Raw genomic sequence first — 25,739 nt, forward strand, 5'->3', positions numbered from 1 at the left:
TGGAAAGCCTCACGTCTCTGAATAGTGAAAGAGATAACTTCTTAATATTTCTTTCTGTTTGTTGCAGTGAGATTGGCACGGCTCTCCAGCACTCATATTTTGGCCCCGGCTCCGGGCTTTTTCACTACGCCCGCCTCGGCTGCCGCGGTGATGAGAAATCCCTGCTGGAGTGCAGGAGCAGGAAGTTTGTTACGAGTGACTGTAACCATGGAAACGAGGCCGGAGTGGTGTGCGCACCACCTGAAGGTCAGTGTGCTTTTCTTTGAGAGTGAAGCTAATGACCTTTTAAGTGACAAGTGAAATAAACACTCCTGCATCTAGATGCCCTTGCAAAACCATCGAGCTGCCATGAAACAGAAAAGGTTATTTTAAATAGCTTACAGAGATCATCAGGGTTATTTCAAGTCTGGTTTCGAGAATTCAGTTTCCGCCTCTGTGTCTGCATCCTAAGTGAATGCCGCAATACGCAACTAAGATTGCTCCCATTATAATCAACAAAGCTGTCTACAAGTGCTTATAATATGAGTGACTTGTTTCATGATGTGTCGTGCTGCACCTCGTTGTTTGCTTGTAGTGCAGACTGGGTTTAAAACCTGCTAATTTAATTACATTTATTTGCAGTTTTAGCTGTTCAATTACTCTTTTTTTAATAATCTTGACGTAACGCATTACAGTATCAAAATAATGCCATCATTGATTCATAAAATTCTATAAACAAATCCCCTTAATTTTTTATTATGCTTTCAGCTGCTGATAAGAGTAGACTGTTCTCAGCTCTATTCAAATGATGATTCAAGTGGACTATTCAAAACAATTCTACAGATTTTTACAGTGGCCCAGTAGTGCAAAACACAATGTAATCTCCACAACACAATAGAAACAAGCCGCAACTCAACAAAATCTCCATAACATAATGGAAACAAGCTGCAGCACAACTAAATTAGCACAGCACAATGGAAACAAGCCTCACCACAATGAAATTAGCACAACACAACAGAAATAAGCTGCAACACAGCTAAATTAGCACAACACAAAGGATCAAGCCACCACAAAACATAACAACACAATGGAAACAAGCCGGAACACAACAAAATTAGCACAACACAACAGAAAAAAGCTGCAACACAACTAAATTAGCAATTTAGCATAACACAAAGGAACCAAGCCACCACAAAACAAAACAACACTATGGAAACAAACCGGAACACAACTAAATTAGCATAACACAACAGAAATAAGCTGCAACACAACTAAATTAGCAAAACACAATGGAAACAAGCCGCAACACTACAAATAAGGCAAAAAACACTGGAAACAAGACTCAACACAACAAAATTAGCACAACACAAAGGAACCAACACACAAAAATTAGCACAGCAAAATTACTGGGCCACCTTAGATTTTGCCCTAAAAACAGCATTGAAGATGTAAAGAAGTGTCTGGATCTGCTCATGACTTGTGACACTATGATGCTGCTGTAATTGTCTATTTCTGCACATTTTACTCTAAAGCCGTTATTATTTATTCCCTTCTCACTCTGCATTTTCTAAAAGTGGCCCTCGAGCGACATCATTTGAGTATGTCTAATCTACATGAATACTAGGACAGAAAACCACAGGGTGTGTGATGGAACATCATGAGGATGTTTATGTTATCTTTAAATTCCCGTTATTGCTGCTTATATTGTCCATTCATATTGACTTATTAAATTGGTGCTTACTGAGATTAGAAATTTTAATGAAACATTTCAGTGGGGGCTTATACTTTCTTTGGTGGAATCAAAGGAGCCATACTTTCTTATGTAGAAAGTAACATAGGGGGGAAAAAAACTAGAAAAGTGGTTGAAAAGCAAATCAATGGCATCTGAACTCATGATTGCCTGCTGAGAGCTTTATTGAAGACACAATCTGAGGACACACGGACAGATGTGCACTTTGCTGGGCTACCAGGACAGCAAATGATGTATATATAATATATATATATATATATATATATATATATATATATATATATATATATATATATATATATATATATATATATATATATATATATATATATATATATATATATATATATGATGTACTGCATATAATGTGTTCCTGATATGAATTATTATTTTCATATATGAAATATTACCAGCAACTGTGCATGTATCTGATTGTAGTGCGTGGTTTTGAGGAGCCAACACATTACCAATTGTTCATTGTACATAATTATAATGATTAAAATTATATAATTGCATAGAAACCAACAATATGCAAATATACTTACACTTTTGTCTGGGGGTGAGTAAGATTTCGAAATGTTTTTCAAAGGAGTACCTTGCGCTCATTAAGAGTGAAGATATTTGATTAAAAATACTGTCAAAAAATATACTGTAATAATAATACTTTTATTTTTATTAACTAAAAGTTCTGATTTTATTTTGATGCCCTAACAATTCATAATTATATGGTTAGTTGTATTTGCATACTTTTCTTCACTGCCATCTGCAGTCCTATTAGAGAAGACCTGCAACCCACTAGTTAAGAACTGTTGGATTATCTCACTCAGAGAGAGAGAGAGAGAGAGAGAGAGAGAGAGAGTATTGCATGCAGTACATTTTGGTTGTCACTACATGACACTACGTGTTTGTGGCTTTGGGTCATGATTCCTGGTTTGTTTGCTCAGGTAATGGACCGCCACTGCGGTTGGTTGGTGGGGAGGAGGACTTTGAGGGACGAGTTGAGGTCTTCCATGATGGGCGCTGGGGGACCATTTGCGATGATCAGTGGGATGACATGGATGCTGAGGTGGTCTGCAGGCAGCTCGGACTGGGGTGAGTGAGTCCAATGTAGAACTAATACATCAAATACACATTGTACACACCCTGTCATAAATATACAGTGGATGGTTTCAGAGTAATACATCATACTTTGAACTCCTATGTTTTCTAAAATGCCTTTTGCAAATATCTTGGCAAGGTTTTAAAGAACCAGTAGCACATTTTGTCTCTTGTAAGGTATTTTCATTCCTGAGTGCTCTTATCTCGATGAGAGGACGATTGAATTATTTATTTTGCGCTGTTGTATTTTTTGCTCTCATACACCATCTCTATCATGTCAATGTAACAGAATAAAGACTGTGAGATGGCACATGAGCGCAGCCTCGCGCCACTTCTGCAGAGATGATATGCATGACTTCAGTTACTGCAGCATTAAAGCAACTGAATAATGTGTTTGTCGGTTATAGTTAGAACATATTAGTTTTCAAACCGAATCTGTTGTAAGCATTATCTGTGTATGTCTTTTTGTGTGACTGTACTCAGTCCTTCCCAGGGCCTCCTGAATTTCCTCAGACGATAAAAATGGGGTTAAGGCTGGTCAGCACCTGGATGGGAGAACACCTGGGAAGTTTAAGATTAAGGCTGCTGCTGAAGAGGTGTTAGTGAGGCCAGCAGATGCTGCTCACCCTGAGCTCTTTGTTGGTCCTAATGACCTACAACAGTGATGGGGACAGTGTTCAGCAAAAAGGCGCTGTATTTCTAATAAGATGTTAAATTGAGGTTATGACTGTCTGGGGGTCTGTAAAAATCCCAGTTGCGTTTCTTGAAAAAAGAGTAGGGATGGAACACTGGTATCTTGGCCAGAGATAGGTGCAACAAAATAATATTTAGGACTCTGTTAGATTATTATATTAATTTACATATGTACCTTAAGTCAAGTGACCTTTATTTATATAGCGCTTTTAACAATATAAATTATGCAAAGCAGCTTTATAGGACCAAATAGGAAAATAGTGTGTCAGTGCAAAAGGACAACAGTAAACACTCAATTTTCAGTTGAAGGCAGTTCATCACTGAATTCAGTGATGTTATTGTCCAACTCAGTTAAGGTTAAATAGTATCTGTGCAATCAAGTCGACAGTATCGTTGGAAATTAAGGTTCCCCCAACTAAGCAAACCAGAGGCAACATTCTTCTTATGATGTAACAAGTACATTGGGTGTTATGGGAAATGTTTGCATATCCGGTTGACCTAATTAATGCAACCTAACAATACTTTAATGGATTTGAATAATAGAAATGTGTAAGTGTGTTATGTGTAAGACAGGTTAAAGAGATGGGTCTTTAATCTAGATTTAAACTGACAGAGTGTGTCTGCCTCCTGAACAGTGTTAGGTGGATTATTCCAGAGTTTAGGCACTAAATAGGAAAACGATCTGCCGCCCACAGTTGATTTTGATATTCTAGGTATTATCAAATTGCCAGAGTTTTGGGAGTGCAGCGAACGTGGAGGATTATAATATGATAAGAGCTTGCTCAAGTACTGAGGTGCTAAAACATTCAGGGCTTTATAAGTAATTAGCAAGATTTTGAAATCTATACAATGTTTAATATGGTGCCAGTACAGTGTTGACAGAATTGGGCTAAAATGGTCATACTTCCTGGTTTTAGTAAGAACTCTAGCTGCTGCATTTTGGATCAGCTGGAGTTTGTTTATTAAGCGTGCATTTCAGTATTCGGTATCAATACCAGTGAAAATCTACTGTTCTCTGTACCAATTTCGGTACCAAAGCACAACACAAAAACATGCTGTACTTTCAGTTATTCCAAACTGTGTGCATATTTAATTGTAAAGGTTTTGTTAACCTTCTAGAGCTAATTAGCTAAGAATAATATCTAAGTTAGCTAAAAAATAAATAAAAAAGCCCAGAACTGCTTTTCTGACTGATATGACACAAACAATGTTAACCATTTGTACATTTTCTAACACACACATATTAGATTCACAATTCATTTAAAAGCCTCTGGTGTGTAAAAATAGTAAATATCATGTCCTCCTGTTTTTTTTACCCTAATAAAAATGATAGGAGCATTAAATAGTTAATAAAGAAACTTAATTCTAATGCTCATTATATTAGTGTTAGCTGCGCTTATGCTAACGATCAAATACTTTAATAACTGCGTTAATTTCAATATGACCTTCAAATAAAAATATTGAATAATATTCATAACAGAAGCAGTGTTTCCAAGAGACTTTTTGCATATATGCAGATTCCTTCTTTGCCAGCAGGAGGCTCTTGTAGAGCTGGAGAGATAGAGGTTTCCCCAGTAACATCTGTAATCAAAGCACTGCGGTCACAAACGCTGCTCAGGCATTACAGTCAAGATGACATAAAAATAACATCCATACTTTTAAGAAGGCCGGGTAGTTTCCTTCAAAAATACAGTGATATAAAAACACCCACACCGGGTTTTGACTTTGACACGTGCAGTGCTCATGTTTATTCCTAGAAAAAATATTTGCAGTGGTCAGTTTTGATACTGTGGTAGGCCGCCACAAATAAATAAATGAATGGGAAATGCTTTAAATATTAAAAATTAAAATGAAACTTACCTGCTTGAACTCTTTCATTTGATCTCGGTGTCTGTACTTAAATTATCTTGTTTTTTTTTTGCTGTGTTTCCTCCTTTTGATGTCACCATGTCACAGTGCTTTTATGAAGAGAGCACATCTGTGCCCCTTTCGGATAGCGCATCAAGACCGGGTACTCGGTACCACCGGTACTTATAAAAACCTGGTACCGACTTAGTACTGGTACTGGACTTAGAATTCGATTTAGATTTAACAAAAAATGTGCGTGTTTTCCCTCCGTTTGATTTCTGTTTTTTTTTTTTGTTTCCCATGTTTTCCTCATGGATCCCCCTCACCCCGATGTTCATTTCTCTAGCCATTAAGGACCTTCCCCTCTTGGAGTATGCGGTTGAGTTCAGCCAGCTTGCCGTTGTAAAGTCGTTTGACGATGCTACACTGAACTCACTGTTCTGGTTTGGGGCAAATAACCACCACTGAGGGACTAAGACACCACTGGACTGGAGGGAAGCGATCATCCAGTGTCTGGAGAGTGTCTATCCCTAATCCAGAGCACAGCCAGACCCGGGTGTCTGTACTCCTCCCGAGGCACCTCCCATGGTCCCACCCGTTCCTCCCTTTTTTGTTTCTATGGCGCAAGGACGCGCTTTCTGGGAGAGGGGCGATAAGTCAGGAAAATCGATCTGTTTTGTTGCACTCCCATGTGCTCTCTCTGATCCAATTTCTCCCTCTCGTTTGATTAATCATTTGGTTCAGGTGTGTCCCGTTAGTTACCCTAGTTTATTATTGTATTTAAAGTGTTGTTTGTTCCTTTTTTCCTTTGTAGTCAGTAATACATGTATATGTGTGTCTCCTGCCTACCTTTTCTAGTTTCTTTGACCCAAAAGGTAGATTTGTAATTGTCTGTAAGTAACTAGATCACCAGGGGTCAAGATGTGGTTTTTTTAATTATAGTGACGTGACATTCATCCATGTATGGCGACCCATACTCAGAATTCGTGCTCTGCATTTAACCCATCCAAAGTGCACACACAGAGCAGTGAACACACACACACTGTGAACACACACCCGGAGCAGTGGGCAGCCATTTATGCTGCGGTGCCCGGGGAGCAGTTGCGGGTTTGATGCCTTGCTCAAGGGCACCTAAGTCATGGTATTGCCAGCCCGAGATTCAAACCCACAACCCTAGGGTTAGGAGTCAAACTCTCTAACCACTAGGCCACGACTTCCCTAATGAGAGGCAATGATAAATTAATAATAGTCAGTCAGATGGAAAAGGGTCTAGTTGCTAGTAAAAAAAAAAAAAGTTATATGTTTAAAATACACTGATTTCATACTAAGTAAAAAAAAAAGTTAAAAAAAAAAGTTTAAAAAAAAAGTCACAATACAGACAACAGAGATAGAGCAGGAAATGATGCAGAATAGGATCAGGAAATGTTGCAAGCCAAACTCAAACAATATAGTTTCTAATTGACTGTGTCACTACAAACTGTTCCCTACTCTCTGAGCATATATAGGTACCTGTTGAAATTCACTTCACTTGACAAAATGACTAAGCTCAATAATCTTGACTAATTAAACTAATTAAGAAATGAGTTGGGATTTCACTGCATTTATTTTGTTAAAGCTTCTTGTGGTTCCAGGGTGATGTGCAATGACTGGTGGGTAAATTTCTCTCCGTTTCCTGTGAATTATTGGTGTTCCCTTATCCCCTATGTTGTTGCAGTACCCTTCGGACTGAACATGTTTGCTCTCTTTGGATTTCAATCGAACTTAACATGACAAAGGTCCACTTTACAGGGCACTTATATCTCCTCTGACTGTATATACTGTATGTCTTTGTGTGTGTCCAGGGGCATCCCTAAAGCCTGGTCATGGGCTCATTTCGGGCAGGGCAGTGGGGCGATCCAATTGGATGCAGTACAGTGCACAGGCAATGAGCTATCTCTGGATGAGTGCCGTCACAGTGGATGGGAACAACACAACTGTGACCATATGGAAGATGCTGGGGTGTCATGCAATCCCTATACAGGTCTCATTCTATACACAGACACACACATACAAACATTACAGCCTCAGTTCTTTGGAATACCTGAATCTAACAGTTTTCTGCATTATGTATCACTCCTTGGTCTCTTTGTTCTCACAAAAAATTTTTTAGACTATAATCAGTATTTCATGTCCACTTATTATTTATCTGGTAAGTAGACATGTGCACTGAACAGAATTATAAATGCAACACTTTTGTTTTTGCCCCCATTTTTCATGAGCTGAACTAAAAGATCTAAGACTTTTTCTATGTACACAAAAGGCCTGTTTCTCTCAAATACTGTTCACAAATCTGTCTAAATCTGTGTTACTGAGCACTTCTTCTTTTGCAGAGATAATCCATCCACCTCACAGGTGTGGCATATCAAGATGCTGATTAGACAATAATCGCATGTTTATTGCACAGGTGTGCTTTAGGCTGGCCACCGTAAAAGGCCACTCTAAAATGTGCAGTTTTATCACACAGCACAATGCCACAGATGTTGCAAGTTTTGAGGGAGTGTGCAGTTGGCATGCTGACTGCAGGAATGTCCACCAGAGCTGTTGCCTGTTAACTGAATATTAATTTCTCTACCATAAGCCATCTCCAAAGGCGTTTAAGAGAATTTTGCAGTACATCCAACCGGCCTCACAACCGCAGACCTCGTGTAACCACACCAGTCCAGGACCTCCTCATCCAATATCTTTACCTCCAAGATGGTCCGAGACTAGCCACCCGGACAGCTGCTGCAACAATCGGTTTGCATCACCAAAGAATTTCTGCACAAACTGTCAGAAACTGTCTCCGGGAAGCTCATCTGCATGCTCGTCATCCTCATCAGGGTCTCATTGGCGGTCGGGTTATGGAATTGGCAGGCCTATGTTATGGATAACGAATGCAGGTGCGTTTTATTGATGGCATTTTGAATGCACAGAGATACTGTGATGAGATCCTGAGACCGATTGTTGTGCCATTCATCCACGACTATCACCTCATGTTGCAGCTTGTAAATGCATGGCCCCATGTTGCATGGATCTGTACTCAATTCCTGGAAGCTGAAAACATCCCAGTTCTTGAATGGCCAGCATACTCACCGGACATGTCATCCATTGAGCATGTTTGGGATCAGCATATACGACAGAGTGTTCCAGTTCCTGCCAATATCCAGCAACTTCGCACAGCCATTGAAGAGGAGTGGACCAACATTCCACAGGCCACAATCAACAACCTGATCAACTCTATATGAAGGAAATGCGTTGCACTGTGTGCCTAAGGTACACCTGTGCAATAATCATGCTGTCTAATCAGCATCTTGATATGCCACACCTGTGAGGTGGATGGATTATCTCGGCAAAGGAGAAGTGCTCACTGACACAGATTTAGACAAATTTGTGAACAATATTTGAGAGAAATAGGCCTTTTGTGTACATAGAAAAAGTCTTAGATCTTTGAGTTCAGCTCATGAAAAATGAGGGCAAAACAAAAGTGTTTATAATTTTGTTTATGATTTACAGCAAGTAGGTTTTATGGAAAAATAAAGCCCTTCAGGATAACATAATACTTTGTTTCAGTTATTACTTCCATTGGCAATAGAGAAACTGTGAGAGAAAATGTGTGTATATCGTTTGTGTTTGCATATGCATTCAGATGGCGTGGTGAGACTGGTAGATGGTGATAACCCATGGGAAGGTCGTCTGGAAGTATATCACTCCGGGGACTGGGGCACGGTGTGTGATGACAGCTGGACGGAGCAGCATGCACAGGTGGTCTGCAGACAGCTGGGTTTCAGGTGCTATTCTTTCATCCTGTCGGTAGTTGTGTATATACAGTAGATGTATTACTTAAAACTGAAGAATATGTCAGAAAAGTTTGAATTTTTTGTGAAAATGGTGATACTTTTATCAAGATTCTTTGATGAATAGAAAGTTCAGAAAACAGTCTGCTAAAATTGACAAGATTTGTGCATGTGACAGTTACAGTTCTCCGCAGACTGTGTTAATAGATCAACTTTAGCCTACATGTTTTTGTACATGCAAACCTTCAGTACATTAGTGCTTTGAATTAGGAACTTAAAGGGGTTTGTTTTGCAACTGGCTGCAGGGATTTAGTAATTAAATTCACATAGAAGTGTCCTACACAATAGTAGTGCCCAATGTTGGGGTGTATGAGTGTCTCTATGGGATCTATATGTATACATTAAGTATTTTGCGGGAGAATTTAAAGTGGCTTTATGTTATTTGGAATTTATCATGAGTGTGTGTGTGTCCATGTAGGGGCGGTGCGGAGGTCGCCTCCGCTGGCGCGTTTGGAGATGGAGCAGGGCTGATTCTGCTGGACGATGTGGAGTGTGAGGGGAGCGAGAGCTCTTTGCTGGAGTGTAAACATAGTGTGTGGGGTCGACACGATTGCTCTCATAGCGAAGATGTTGGAATACGCTGCCACAGGGTAGAAAACAATGAGGTCCCACTTGCTCCAGAAAGTACTGGTAAGTTATTTTCAACACACACCAACATATGCGTCAGTGTGTGTGAGTAAGGCTTTGTGTGAGGCACAGATTCATTTTGCTGATAGACTTCTCTGTGTGCAGCGATTTTACCCTTTCTAAAATTGATAGGGGATCTAAATGTCACTTGTTGACAGAGGCCAGGAATAAACGCAGCCATTGTTGTTTCCCAAGCGCTTGCCTTTATTGATAAAAACTTCCATTTGAATTTCAATAAAGAATTGTGTAGCCCTTGGCATCCACAATGCTACCTTTGACATTTGACGGTGTAACTTTAGAGAAACATGATTTACCCCCCCTAAACAAACACAATTTCAATCTAAACTGCATTATCATATAACATCACTACTCTTTTTGCTCCCAGTCCGTGACATTTTGAGTATGTTTGAATAGGTATGTTTGAAATCTTAAGTTCAAATGGCAAGATTCATCAAGATGTGTGTGGCTGTGTAGTTATAGTTGCTAATAATGTTCATCTAAGCGTTGAAAGATGATAAACCATGTCAAAATTCATGATTTTATTAAATCTAAAAAAGTTAGCTTTTTGTTTAAATGACTTTTTATATGATAAAGTACATTACTGGCATTGATGGAAAAAAAATAAAAAGGTACTTTAATTGTCACTTTGCTTTAATAGACTTTACATATCAAAATTATGAGTATTTCTTGTAAATGCAACTTTTTACACTAGTACCCTTCTATCAAAGGTTTGGGTTTAGTACATTTATAAAGAAACCTATACTTTCATTCAGCAGGGTAACATTAAATTGGTCAAAAATGATATTTAAGATATTTAGAATGTTACAAAAGATTTCAAATAAATGCCATTGTTTTGATCTTTACACTCATCAAGAATCCTGCAAAAAATGTGTCACCGTTTCCACAAAAAATATTAAGCTGCAGAACTTTTTTCAACATTGATAAAAATAATAAATGTTTCTTGATCATGTGACACAATAGCTGCTTAATTATTAGATTTTTTTTAATCACAGAAATAAATTACATTTGAAAATATATTACCAAAGAACATTTTATTTTAAATTGTAATATTTTATAATATTACTGTTTTTACTGTATTTTTGATCAAATAAATGTGACTTTTCAAAAACATTTAAAAATCTTACCACCTCCAAACTTGTGAATGGTATAGAAAAAACAAACTTGAAAAATCTTTATTTGTCATAAAAACATCTTTATTTAACATCATTATTATACATCATAAATACAAACATCGCAATTGAGATTTTATATCTCACAATAATCACCTTTATATGTCTCAAAATGTAAATGTATACCTCAAAAATTAATGAATTAACTAATAAGAAACAGGCTTCAAAGTAAACATTTACTCATTAAAAAAATTATAATTAAATGATAAAATCATGCAGAATTTGTCAATCCCCAGAACGCTTCCTTGTTACCTCTTTTTTACAGATAGAAATTAAATGCACAGAAAGCAGAATACACAGTGGTCATTATATTACATTTTTCTCAATATTTAATCAAAATGTAAGAAATGATAACTGAAAACAGATAATGTGTTGACAACTCTGTTGTTGTTTAGAAACCAACACTAGGAGGAGCTAACACTTATGTTCATTAGCCAGATGTTGTTAAATTAAACACATTAGTATTAGGCCATGTCCAAACGTACACGGGTATTTTTATAAACAAGAGTTTTTCCTTCCGTTTAAAAAATAAATAAAATCTCCATCCACCCTGGCAGTTAAAAAAAAATGTTCCTGGTGATGCGTTTGCATGTGGACAAACAGGCAAACCGCATTGAAAAAAGCTGTGGTTTTGAAAATACAGTGTTGTGCGTGTGGACAGGGCCTTAGTTACTAGCTGGTGAACTACAACCCTTGCATCTCCTCAAACGATCTAACAATGATTTAAGCGCTACTCGTAGCTCACGACAGCGCAGGGTGTATAGCAATGGGTTGATTCCTGAGTTCAGCAGACATAGTGTACTGCAGAAGGCAAATGCCCTTTTTTGTGGTTTTGAAAACTCTGTCAGAACTACATCTGTCATCATGAAGGAAAGGACAGGCAGCCAACACACTAACAGAATCAACATAACACATCCAAAAGTCTTTGCCAAATGAATGTCCAAACGCATGCGTGCTCCCTCTGGATGTTCAGCCGACATGTTGGCTTCATGTTTGTGGGCCAACCACACAATCAGAGCATAGGCTAGCAGTATGAGGATGATCACCACCAACACAAGACTAGCAAAGAATGCTAGATAGTAACGATCCACATAAGGAAAGAGTTTGGAGCATGATTGACAAGTCTGACAACTCCAGCCCATCAGAGGAAGGAAGGAAATGAGGGCAGCCACGACCCATAATGTCACAATACACACCAAGGCTCTTTTACATGTTAGCAGCACCTTGTAGGTGGAAACCTTGTAAATGGCATGATAGCGGTCAGCTGCCATCACTAGCAGACTTCCAACCGATCCTGTAAAAGCCATGGTCACGCCACCCAGCTTAAGCAGATACTCTGTTTTGTGAAAGGAGTCATCCAGTTTAAAAAGGTGGAAATCCAGGAAGCTGATGGTGTAACAGCAGCAAGCAATTGTGTCAGCCAATGCCAAGCTGCCCATAAACAGGTACGACGGATGTCGCCGCAGGTTCCTAGAGCATACTATGACAACCAGAACGAGCACATTGACCAGGAGACTGAGAGGTGCAATCACCAGACAGATGGTGCCAATGGCCACCTTCTCTGTGCTGTTTAGCACAGTGTAGACATTTTTGCAGGGAATATTCATCATTTTAGTGATGGAAGTCTGTGAAAATACAGTATATTATATCATTATAGATTTTCACAATTGTGACCATGGACCACAAAACCAGTCATAAGAGTCTTTTTATACATCATCTGCAAGCTGGATAAATAAGCACAGTATTTGGTGAGAAACAATCTGAGGGTGCAAAAAAAAAAAAGAGAAAATCGCTTTTAAAGTTGTCCAAATGAGGTTCCTAGAAATGCGTATTACTAATCAAAATGAAGTTTTTATATATTTATAGTAGGAAAAGTACAAAATATCTTCATGGAACATCTTTACTTAATATTTACTTAATATCCCTTAATGATATTGGTATAAAAGAAAAATCTATAATTTTGACCCATGCAATGTATTTTTTGGCTATTGCTACAAATATACCCCAGTGACTAAAGACTGGTTTTGTGGTCCAGGGTCATAATTTGCTTTTGTAGTTTTTTTTTTATGTTTTACTCACCCGTATGAATCGGTTATGAATTGTGCTTCTTCCTTGTGTGGTCTGTTGTCACATTTAACCCAGCACGTTGAACAGAAAAACAAAACCGAACCTAATACACAGAAGCTGTACAAACCCATCGGCTACAAAAACAGGTTGAGGCTTTTTTTTTTTTTTTTTTTTACAAATGGCAGATTTGTGCAGATCAGATCTTTTTCCATTTCCTTTATGGTTTTCCATTTCCTTTAGAGGGCAAATATCTACAAAGTTTAAAGTCTAACTAACTGCCTGAACAACAGTGACAGCAATGAATAATAATACTTGTGATAGATGTAATAATAATAATTATAATAGTAATATGAAGATTGTACTTTCATCAGAAAGTAAATTAATTAGTCAGCTAAGAATAAAATATATTATGTATTATTATATGTAAATGTTATAGAATGCACTAACCTCTCTCAACACCTCTCTCAAACGTGTTGTTTTCTATAAAGTCCTTCCTTCTGACAAGGAACAGAGTCGCGTGACAGACACAGTGATGAAGCTCAGCTCGTGGTGTTTGCAGTACACAAGCCACGGATGGTTAAGACAGCTGACTCTCTCTCTCTCACACACACACGCAATGCGCAAAACTCTGCATTTTAACATTTAATAGCAAATACTTAAACTAATAACGAAATATACAGTTGCTGATTCAGAAGTGCCAGATTGTCATAGCAAAGTCAGAATTATCTCCTCTCCAAGGTTCACGAAACGGACATCCATATAATGTGTTAAGTAATCCTAAAGATTATTACGGATCTACTATCGGAAGGCCAAATAAAGTGTTTTTGCTTTCGCCTAGATACACACAGCGTCTCCCTGACATGGCTGCTTCAACACTAACTGCGGTTACTGAAACCATGCATTCTTTCTTTGCGTGAACAAATATTTTCACTTAGTGACATAGACATGTGCATCATATGACCCCTTTAAGAATAGCAAATTTGGAGACTCTAACTAAAACTGTTTAGCGCCACCACTTTCACTCATGTTTATGCTAATAACTTTTGATCTGTAATGCACAGAGTTTATATACAAGTTTAAAAGTAATTGACAAAAATGCTAATAACGTTTGAATAAATTGGGCTATTGTAATAGAACTGGTCTCAATATATTCTTTGGGTCATGCTGAGCACATTGATACCAATAATGGCAAAATTGTCTGACAGTTTTGTTATTTTACAAGGTTGCTAATTTGTACAAAATTGTATGAATTCATACGACCTCACTCGTACGATTTTGTACGATTTGTCTAGACCCCAGTGACAGGTTGGTTTAGGGGCGGGGTTAGGTATAGGTCATTCAGAAAAAAATCATAATAATAGTGAAACTCATAAAATACTTATGATTTAGTAAAAACTCTGCTTTAAACTACTTAAACAGCTAAACAGCACCCTAAACAGCGACAGAGCTCATAGCCTATATCTTTCTGCCACCGGGTGAGAATGAAGCTAATTATTACAAAAACAATTGTTTATTTATATATATATTTTTTTTATTATTATTATTTAATTTTTTTCAGTAACTGTTTGTTATATAGTGTTCCTGTAGCTCAATTGGTAGAGCATTGTGCTATCAAGCGCAAGGTTGGGGGTTCAATTTCCCGGGAACACATGATAGGTAAAAATTGATAGCCTGAATGCACTTTAATTCGCTTTGGATAAAAGCGTCTGATACATGTAATGTTTGTTTAACTTGAGTTTTTCAGTTATTTTGACATTTTTATTTTATTTCAGTTTGTTTTTTCAACAATCATTTTCATGTTAGTATTAGTTTTCATTTACAAAATGTATCTTGTTCCATGACATTTACATTTTTAGCTGTTGACTAATTCATTTTCTCTCTGATAGAAGCTTTACAAACCCATCTAACCCAAAAGTAGGTTGATGGTTTTTTTTTTTACAAGTGGCAGATCTGTGGTTAGTGTGGTTGTTGACATGATGCCTTACTCTTTGGTGCTGACAAACACGTTATGTTACTTATGTGTGCCTTTTATTTGACTTTAACATTACATGAAAAGACATGTATACTTTCATCATGCGACATTTCTGAGTGAATTAGAATGCAGTATTAAATGAAAGTATTGCAGTGCAGGCCTTTTATCCATTAGGAGTTGCTTGAATTGTAACAGACGGGATGTTACATATTAGAGATTGAACGGAGGGAGAGGTTATAAAATAACAGATATTCAAGGCGATAACTGAAAATGAAATTTCTGTAACGTGCACTGATGAGTTATGTACAATAAGATCATAAATGTGTATTAAGAATATAAATAATAAAAGGTCTATTTTGATTTCATGTTCATTTGATGCTATGAAATGCTTACTGTTCGTTCTAAAAATAGAAACGTTATTTTGAGGTTCAGCCTTTTCACTGACTGTTAAAAGCATGTGCTCACATGTCATGTTGTGGTTTAAGCTACACTGCTAGTAACTGAGCCTGTTTCTTTTACTCATAATACATTATACAAGACTGAGGAGGATGTGCTTCTTTTGTCTGAAACACACCAAATTTCTTAAATCATTCATGTCTTCCAGTTCATTCTGTGTAACTGCCTGCATTATAATTAGCTTATAAGGAAAATTACTACTGAAAAACTTTCTTAATTTTTTATTTATAGGTTTACATTTATTTCTGAACATGCACAGTACTCCAAGTGACAAATTCCAAGCTCTGTTCTCTATTTAGCTTGCTTTTCTGTGGTTTCAGGGCCTCTGGTACGACTGGCAGGTGGAGACAATAGAAAAGAAGGCAGAGTGGAGGTGTTTCTTAACGGAGAGTGGGGCAGCGTCTGTGATCATGGCTGGAATGATGTCAATGCTGCCGTCGTCTGCAGACAGCTCGGATTCACGTACGGATCCGTTTGTGCCATTTTAACTCAAAATAGCTCAAAAGCATCTCATTAGTACTGTGGAATATGATTTATTATTTCTCTAGCACGATGAATGCAGATAGATGAATAGAAGAAAAGTCTTTGAATGTGTTTTTTTTACTCTCTGTGGCAGTGGGGTGTCAAAAGCACGACCGATGGGTTATTTCGGAGCAGGGAAGGGGACCATCCATCTGACCAACGTGAGGTGCACTGGGAAGGAGTCGTTTCTTGGAGAGTGCCCTTCTAAAGGACAAGACAGCCACGCTTGTAAGCATGGACAGGATGCAGGTGTAGCGTGTGACTATTTGCCGGAGCCAGAGGCTGACATAGCAGTGGTGGGCACACACACCTGCGGTTTGAGAGCCGGCACTGAGAGACGCAGCAAGAGGATTGTCGGAGGATATAAATCTCTCAGGTTAGCAGTCATCTAAATGTTACTGCTGTTGAATCAGTTCTTGAACACATGTTGTGGACATTTATTTTATTGCATATAATGTAAAGGTCATGCTTAATTTAAGAGGTATACTAGTTCAACTCAGTGAATTTATTAAAATGACTGTAATTATAATTAGAATATAAATAATTTGAAAAGCTTTCCAGATACCCCCAACTCTGAAAAAAATACTTTCACTCAGAAATCGCTAGTAAATTTCACAAATAATTACAAATAAACAGAAAGTGACACATTAAACATTTTTGCATTTTTCAAGTTTTTTGAAATAGTATTGTCTTGTAAAATATACTCCAAATATCGTTAGTTTACAAGAAAATAAAAAACACAGTGCACATTGGTCAATTAAACAGATCGCACATCAAACTCATGCCATAGCAGTGTTATTATTATAAACCAAATCTAAAACTATTAAAAATAGATTGTGGTAATTGAAATAAAGTTGAAATATAAATATTAAAATATATGAAAAACTAAAATTTGAAATGTTGATTTGGCAACAAACTGGAATAAGTTGAAGTACCAAATATAACACTAAATAGAAATATTTAACAGAAATAATAAAAACAACCAAATTATGAAAACCTAATAAAATAGAAGTAAAAAAAATGCCATATCCATAAATTCTATGATAGTGTTTAAATAGCTTTTGAAATTGTGCCACAGACTTCTTTAGATCTAGAAATAGCCTACTTTGACTGTTGTTTCTAAATATTAAGCAAACATTTTATAATAAGTATCTAAAAATGTACATGATTTACTTACGAATTATTCATAAGTTCTTTGATTGTTAAAATTCAGTGTTAAAACTGTACTTTTCCCTCAGTTTTATCAAACTGTTCTTTTCTTTCACATCAATTATAAACTTATTTTCTCTTTCTCCACCTCATCCATTGTGTGTGTGTCTCTATGTGTATGTTTATGGGCATATGTATACCCCACAGGGGTGAGTGGCCCTGGCAGGCGTCCCTGTGGCTCAGATCTCAATCTAAAGGGAATCAGCCTCTGTGTGGAGCCACTCTCATAAACTCCTGCTGGCTGCTCACTGCAGCGCACTGCTTCAAACGGTAAGAGAGACACCTGCTGGACACCAGTGCTGTTAGCTGCTACACCTATAGGCTCCTCAACTACCTCCGACTTCATAATCATTTTTAACTGATTTTGATTGAACTGAAATTACAGACAGCACAAATGTAAAGTGGCCAATTTAGAAGCACTGTGAATTGTGTACATGCCTTCCAGATGCCATCTGGCACAAATACATTTACTTTTAATTTAAACTAGAAAACTTTATGAAGCTTTAATTATCTACTAATTACTGTGTGTTTAGACGTTTGGGGTTAGTAATTTATTTGTTTTGAAATAAATTAATACTTTTATTCATCAAAGCCAAATTCAATTGATCAAAGTTGTCAGTATAGACGTATAATGTTTAAAAAAGCTTGGTATTTCTAAAAAGTCCTGTCAGGACTGTTTAATAATAAGAAATGTTTCTTCAGCACCAAATCAGTATATTAGAATGATTTATGAAAGATCAATTGACACGGAAGACTGGAGTGATGCTGAAAATTTCATCATAGGGATGTATTATATTTTAAAATATATTAAAATAGATATCGCTTAAATGTTTCTCAATATTACTAATTTCTGTATTCTGTATTTTTGATCAAATATTATAAAGAAAACCTTAGTGGGTGTAAGAGACTTCACAATTTTGAACGTTAGTGATGTATTTATGTGTACAAATCATTGCTCTGTATTGAAGCAGCAGTCGTGCTCAGTTTTGGAATAATTAGCATGAGACAGCTCCTGTAAATCAACACTAAAGTAACACTTAATTAAATTAGCAGTGGATTGATTGAAATAGTGGTGCATCATCTGCAATATGAATGAATGTCTTGATTCTACAGGTTTGGAAGTGATGCTTCACGGTATGTGGTGAAGCTCGGGGACTATCACACGAAGGAGCAGGATGATTTTGAACGTGTGCTCTCTCCAGAGCGCATAGAAGTGCACAAGAAGTACCGAACGGAGAGCTGGGAGCATGATGTGGCTCTGGTCCGACTGAAGGGCTCCGAGGGGAAGTGCGTGTCCTTTAACCCTCACACTAATGCCGCCTGTCTGCCTGCACCTGGCAGTAAGTGGGGCAAGAGACCGGCATCATGTGTCATCACTGGCTGGGGAATGACAGGTAATGTTGGGCACAATTTTGGCATGACACGAAATACATTTTTTTTTAAATATATATATACGTTAATTTATATAAAATATCATTCAAATTTTTTAAATCTTTAAGATGTTTTAATGTTTTTTAAAATAAGTCTCTTATGTTCTCCAAGGCTGCATTTATTATTACAATTTAAAAGACCTGTGTTCTGTTTAAATACATATTTTACATTTAATTTGTTTTTGTGATGGCAAAGCTGAATTCTCAGTCTTCAATGTCACATGATCCTTCAGAAATCATTCTAATATGCTGATTTGGAGCTCAAGAAATATTTCTTATTATTTTCCATTTTAAAAAATGGTTTTTGCTGCATAATATTTTCATGGAAACTGTGATAAACTACTGTTCGATGGTTTAGGCCAAGTAAGATTTTTTTTTTTTTTTAAAAGACGTTAATAATTTTTTCAAGGACACATTAAACTGATCAAATGTTACAAAAGATTTTTATTTCAAATTTAAGCTGTAAATTAGAATTTATATTCATTAAAGAAACCTGGAAAATATGAATCCTGAATCAAGAAACATTTCTTAAGCACCAAATCTGAATATTAAAATTATTTCTAAATGATTATGTGACACTTAAGACTGGAATTAAAGGCTGCTGAAAATACATCTTTGCCATTTATTTTTTTACAAAATATTATATTTATTAACATTTTTTATTTATTTATTATTATTTCACAACATTACTGTTTTACTGTGTTTATGACCAAATCTATGCAGCCTTGGTAAGCATAAAAGACTTCATTCAAAAACATATGAAGATTTCATTCCATATTAATCTAAAGATTTTCTTTTTTTTCATTTTAACATTTTATTAGTTACATTTTGAAGTTATAATAGAGATAGTTTTCCCAAAAACTCAACTTTTTTTTTTTTATATATATATCTTCTGTGTTCCACAGAAAAATCATATAGGTTCCACATAAAATCATAGGTTTGGAACAACACTGGGACTGAAATAAAATTTTTGAGCAGCTGTCCCTTTAAATGTTGTTTCACGTTTTGTTTTTCCCTTATTTTTCAGACACTGAGCATCCCAGCACTCTTCTTCAGGCCTGGGTTCCTCTTCTGCCCTCATGGCAATGTAAGAAGCGTTACGGCGAGCGTTTCACTAGCCACGACATGTTGTGTGCCGGCAGTATGACATCTGACCTCAGAAAGCATGCTGACAGCTGCCAGGGCGACAGCGGGGGTCCGCTAGTGTGTCAGGGCGAGGCAGGGCGCTGGGTACTGACAGGGGTCATTTCCTGGGGTCACGGCTGCGGTGACCCCTCTTACCCAGGTGTGTATTCACGGGTCAGCCGTTACCTGCCCTGGATCGAACAGGTGACGCACAGCACCGCCCCTCTCCAGCACTGAAGCTCCAACCACTTTCTCTGAAAACCACCCTCCCCATCATGCTTCAGAGAACCAAGACTCTATGACAGAAAATCAAGATCTTGAAAAGTTTTTGACACCTGCTATAAGCTTTCAACACCCTGGATCTTAATTCCTCTGTATTCTATCTGTACAATTCAATTTTATGTCTTTAGCATTTAGAGATTAGGATCTTTCCATACTCGCAGACTGAATCTGTGAAGGTTTCATTCATGTAGGACAATATACAATGACCAGTGTGATGGTAAATGGACAGTTCACCTCAAAATTACATTTCTGTCATCTTTTAGTTCTAAACTCGTATGAGGATGAATAAATGATGATAGGATTTTCATTTTCAGATGAACTGGCTCTTTAAAAGAGTGTGATTCTACTGTGCATTTAAAATGTTTGTAGTGCCGTCCAGAGGCTGCAGTGCATGTCAATGTACAGTATGTATTGTATTTAAAAGCCATTCGATGCAGCTGCCCAGGCCTTCTGCATGGTAGAGAATGGTAGCATAAGCTCTGCGAAAGCAGGTTTATTCCTTATTCTGTGGTGGCGGAAAAAATGGAATGGATTCCTCTACTATCCTTATTTAACAGAAGGCTTGAACTGCACCTCTAATCTTCGAGGAAACATTATTAGTGTTGTGGATTAGCCAAGTAAAATGAATCGCTTAGGTTTTTTAGATAGCAACAGTCGAAGTGATCTTTAAAGCCGTGTGTCTTCTTTGTGTGTCATACATCTAATGCAGTTAGAAGTTTTGATTTTTAATCATGTACAGTAAATCATGTTATTTGATGCATTGGTTTACCAAGTTTGCTCTCTATCAGTACTGATGCACACACCTCTTAAGATAAATGACTCAATATGTTGTTTTGTTTTGTCTCAGACTTAGTAGAAGTTTTAGGGCATAAATGGCATTTTATATTCATAATAGTGAAAAATCTAATGTGACTTTTCTCTTATTTGTCATGGTGATTTACAATACAATGTGTGTCTTTATGTAAATGCAGTATAACAATTGATAATGGGTTTTGTCTGTGCAAGGGGTGAAATTGAGGAGTTTCTCATTTCTAATGCATAGAAATAACAAGTTTGGGACAGTGACTATATTTTGTTTGACAGACGAGATTTTATTTTGTAGCATCTCTTACTGTTCCTGTACTTTGTTCTGTGAATTGTGTGTTTTCATCCAGTGGGTGGCGATATTGTTTTCTTTTTTTTCTCAGTTCTGTTCTGTGCAGAAGGAATCTAGAAAAGATTATTCAGTCCGTTTCATATTTTAAACCCCTTCTGACTGTTTCTTCATCAGAATTTCACAACAGAATTTCAGTGATATTCATGCAAATAATGGTACATTTTAGTATTTAGCCTGCAGAGAAAAATGTTAGTAAAGAGGGCTCTTTAAAACTGGTCATTAGGAAAGGCAATATGCAAATGTAAATAGGAAGCGACATAACAGATGATGATGATGATGATGCATGGCAGAAAATGTAAAAGGCAAGTGCTTCAAATACATTCAAATTTGTAAATCAAGTTTTTTTTTTATAATTGCACATTTGGACTCGAACTATTTCTAGTTGTGTAAAATATAAATGGCTGGGGCAAAACTATTATGACATTTAAAAACTCTAAATCGTGACTTAGGTACATCCCATTGGCTAAGATTTTGCTCTATTGATGCCAAAAATAAGAATCGCTCCCTAAAACACTGACTCAGTTTACTGCAAGATTTGAAATAAAAGCCCGTTCTTAAAATTAAAAAAAATATATTCAGCCTACTTCAGTATTAATGCATATTGTCTTACAAATTCTTCTAATAACCTGGTATTGCCTGCTAAATTAGTTAACAGGCATATATTATTCATGTGTTCTTAATGTTAGTGGAACCATGCCTTCCGATGGGCCTGCATACTTCTACAGCATTATATTGCTATAAAACCATTAGGCCTAGACATTCAAAGTGGATTCTCAAGAAAAAAAAAAGTTTAGATCTCAAAGCACTACTTTTTTTTTTTTTTTTTGCTCTGCTCAATAGGTCTTATAGGTACATTGTGGAGATGTATTAAATGCAAACTGGACTGAACTGAGTGCTCCTCCTCTCTAAAGACTAACTTCTTTCTGTGTTTTGGATGGTGCCTGCTTAGATCTTCAAAAGCCATTTTAAAAGTAAACTACACTGGCCTCTGAGAAGACTATTTAAAATGGCCAATCCTGCATCAGAGCTTTGGGATTCTTCATCAAGGGCCGTAATAAGGAGCTCATCTTCCTGACACACTGAAGAGGGCTGGTGTCTGTTGCATGTCATGCAAGCATCTGTTTGTATGTTGATGTTCTCAGTCATTACCAAGTCTTTGATTTTCTGTAAAAAAAAAAAAAAGCTTTGAATATTTTCATGTGTGACAAGTGCCAAAATAAAGTGACCTCTTCTTGTGGCATTCTAATGCTTCACATGGTTTTATTTATATTTATTAGAAATACATCTTTGAAAATTATTTGATAAATTTGAAATGGATTACAATTAGAATTGGATTATAATAATAAGATATTATAGGCTACCACTGGTTTGTGCTGCAAAAAGGCCTTTTTTTTTTTTTTTTTTGGCTGTTTGGCACATAAATATATTGATAAAATAAATGAAATAATATTTACCATAAAGCAATATGAGTCTGTTAGTTTTAACCTTTGTTTGGTTTATACTGTAATCCAAATTTACCTAGCCTTTTTTTATGAACTGTGCCTATGTCACTCAGAAAAATTTGTAAAAAGACTATAACAATGAATAGCTGATGCTAGCTCAGCCTAATATGGTCATTTTTCTAATAATAATAATAATAATAATAAATCAAGTTACTTACATTTTTAAATGTATTTAGTCATTTATTTTGCACTTTTGGATTTAGTTATCACAGCTATGAATCATGATTTTGTACTTGGTGATTGTTTTGCAGGTGGTATTGCTCATTACTGACAGCATCTGACCGGACAAAAATATGTTTTTAAGAGTAGCATACCTAAATTTAATATGTAGGCTTATCATTATATAATATATCAAATTAAAAATCTATACTTATATGTAATCGTTTTATTAATATATATCGATACGTTAATAATAATATTTATTCGATTTATTTAATTGTTTTTAATGTATTACCTAAACACATTATTCATCAGATAGAATGTTTCATTTTTAAAAAATCACCTTGTCACTCTGTAAAAACAGCTGGTAGGCAGAACACCATCACGGGGTGTAGTGCATGGATGGAGGAGCTCAGAACTGTGGGCTGTTTTGAAGAACCTCCCCACGCGCCCGTCAGCTGCTCTCGCGCATTCGGCGCGGGCTGAAGATGGCGGAGCAGCGTGAGCGGCGCAGGATGCGCTCACGAGACATCAAAGTTCTTTCCGTGGCGTTCAGTTGATTCGGATTTTCACGACCGCTCTCATAGCGGCCATTTAAAAAAAGGTAAGCGGATGCGTGATGAGTGCTGTATTGCATGCGCGAAGTGTAGAGCTGTTTGCTCTCTCTCGAAACACACACACACACTGGTTTGGCGTTGACTTCAGTTGCAATGTGGCAGTCCGACAGATGCAGGAACAACTCGCTTTCAGCATGAAGCAATGCATGAGGACTACAGTGTTGCGTGACATGTTCGAAGAACAACTGGGTATGTAATTGTTTGTAGATTAAAGAAAAAGCAGTGCTATTATTTGCAAAGTTGTAATGTTTCCACCTCTGTTTCCTTGAGACCACATTCTTGTCAGTACAAGATAGAGGAGAGACCTGTCAAAATGTTTAAATGCCCATATAAATGGGGTTGTTTTCTATTTGTATAGTTTGTGTTAAGCTTTTATAACTTAATAATGGAAACGAAGAGGCTGTAGCACATTTATAGGGGAAGTTTTTTTTTATTATTTGTAGCACAGATTGACAGATTTATTTGACCGTTAACAAAATTTTTTATATTTAGTTAAGTGTTCGATAAACTGATTTTTACTTTTAGACAGTAATGATGAGTAGAATACTAAATAAATATATATTAATTAGATAAATGATATAATAATTACTGTTTTGTGATCTAAATGTTAGCAAATTTTCATTATTGTTTTGTGCTAATGCCAATTATTAAGCTACAGATTTTTGTTTGAGAATGAATGTTGTTAAAATTGCAGCTTATTTATCTACAAAAATGTATTAAGTTATTTTTGCCTGTAAATGCCATTGTTGGTGGTCTTATTTAGAGAATGAGCATATAATGCCCAATGTAAAAGAACTGCTATCGGTTACAATATATAGTTAAAACCAATTATCGGTCAATCAACAGCCCTTTGTTTGCAGTCATTTCCATGTAATTCAAAGCACAAACAAACCTGTTGATGTTTCTTTGTTCCAAAACATGACTTGTACAGGCTGGAATTGTTTTGTTTTTGAGCTATTGTCTGCGTGTAATCTGTGACATTCTGCCAAGGTGTGTGGGAAGTTTTTTCTTGATGTGTTTTTGTTTTTGTTATGCACATCATATATGTTTTAGAGCAAAAGTAGGGAGGTGTGCGAATGAGGTTGATATTTTCTGTCATTCTGACATAAGAATATCAGTTGATATATTGAAATGAAATGAAAATGAAATGAAATGATATATTTCAGAGTACAAGGCCTGTTTGCTTTTGAGATGCTTGTTAAAGTTCTATGTTTTGAGGAATTAGCTGGACTGTATGATTAGGAAAGCATCTGTTTTCGGCTAGAGAGGTTCAATGGCTGTGCATCCAAGCACATTGATTTCTGTGATTTTACGCTATAAATTATGAGTCAAATGAAAATGAAGTCTCATATAATGTACTGTTGATAAGATATTCGTGGTTCCATATAAAAATGAAATGTTGGGTGAATCTAGAGAGGAAAGACACAAAAGACCTAAGTTTTGAAAGAAATTACTACTGTTGCTGGTGGAGTGATGGCACATTTGAAATGAAATTATGAAAGTCGTTTTTTTAGACGTTTTAGCTTCGACTCAGTAATTACATTCGGCAGCTATTGAAGTAGGAGAAGAGAATAATAAAAGAGCTTCCGCCTCCTTTGAAATGAACCTATTAATGCCTCTCATTCGACTGAGGAACCCAATGAGTGCTGGTCAGACAGCTGAAGATGAATACTAGTCATTGAGTGCCTCATTGATGTCCTTGATGAGTCAGATATGATTAAACATGGTTGCTAGTAGGCTTCATTTTGCTTCATGAAGAGCTTAATCAGTGCTCAATAAAAGTGGAGCCAAACCTGTTTACGTGCTTACTGTGTAAATAGACCTACCTTATCTGCTCACGACAACCACCTCCTTCAATCTGTCATACCTTGGATGCACGTTAAACACAGTTACACATGCACGCACTCTTATAAATTAGTTAATGACCTTATTTGTAATGCACTTTCATGCACACATAATACTGAATGCTTAATGAATAATTGCTATATTTAATGGAACTAAACAAAATGTGGTTTGTTTGTGTTTTGTCAAATTAATTCAAATGCAGTAGTGTAGCACCCACAATGGACCAATTGTCTGCTAATAGTTTTTAGTGTTCTATTGTCATTTGGTTGTTCCATAGTTTAAAATTTATGCAATGCTTTTTCATTACTGTTTCAGAGTTGGTTTTATAAAGGGGCTGGCG

The 25,739-nt window shown here is 36.6% G+C and overlaps 2 protein-coding genes and 1 long non-coding RNA gene across 4 annotated transcripts in view; 2 read left to right on the top strand and 1 right to left on the bottom strand.

The window, feature by feature from the left end:
- Window positions 1-21,707, top strand: part of si:ch73-127m5.1 (neurotrypsin) — a 37,501-nt gene extending 15,794 nt beyond the window's left edge. Inside the window, exons 5-14 of the mRNA XM_059532677.1 lie at window positions 68-246; window positions 2,674-2,821; window positions 7,210-7,388; window positions 9,033-9,174; window positions 9,659-9,870; window positions 15,873-16,014; window positions 16,169-16,450; window positions 17,431-17,553; window positions 18,397-18,677; window positions 19,741-21,707. Coding sequence (XP_059388660.1) covers window positions 68-246; window positions 2,674-2,821; window positions 7,210-7,388; window positions 9,033-9,174; window positions 9,659-9,870; window positions 15,873-16,014; window positions 16,169-16,450; window positions 17,431-17,553; window positions 18,397-18,677; window positions 19,741-20,075 — 2,023 coding nt within the window. The 3' untranslated portion in view covers window positions 20,076-21,707. The remainder of the gene's footprint in view (window positions 1-67; window positions 247-2,673; window positions 2,822-7,209; window positions 7,389-9,032; window positions 9,175-9,658; window positions 9,871-15,872; window positions 16,015-16,168; window positions 16,451-17,430; window positions 17,554-18,396; window positions 18,678-19,740) is intronic.
- Window positions 21,708-22,119: 412 nt separating this feature from the next.
- Window positions 22,120-23,405, bottom strand: LOC132122445 (uncharacterized). Its single transcript, XR_009426379.1, has 2 exons — window positions 23,281-23,405; window positions 22,120-22,440 (listed from the first exon to the last, which is right to left on the bottom strand). It is a non-coding gene; the product is annotated as an uncharacterized LOC132122445 (long non-coding RNA).
- ndst2b (N-deacetylase/N-sulfotransferase (heparan glucosaminyl) 2b) overlaps window positions 23,400-25,739 on the top strand; it is a 75,256-nt gene continuing 72,916 nt past the window's right edge. The window contains exon 1 of one of the 2 annotated variants that reach the window (XM_059532675.1): window positions 23,400-23,541. The gene's annotated coding sequence lies outside the window, so the exon portion shown is untranslated. Of the gene's footprint in view, window positions 23,542-23,616; window positions 23,744-25,739 lie in introns of those variants that run through there. The other variant, XM_059532676.1, reaches the window with a different exon arrangement.

This window comes from Carassius carassius, chromosome 40, assembly GCF_963082965.1.
Source record: "Carassius carassius chromosome 40, fCarCar2.1, whole genome shotgun sequence".
NCBI lineage: Eukaryota > Metazoa > Chordata > Actinopteri > Cypriniformes > Cyprinidae > Carassius > Carassius carassius.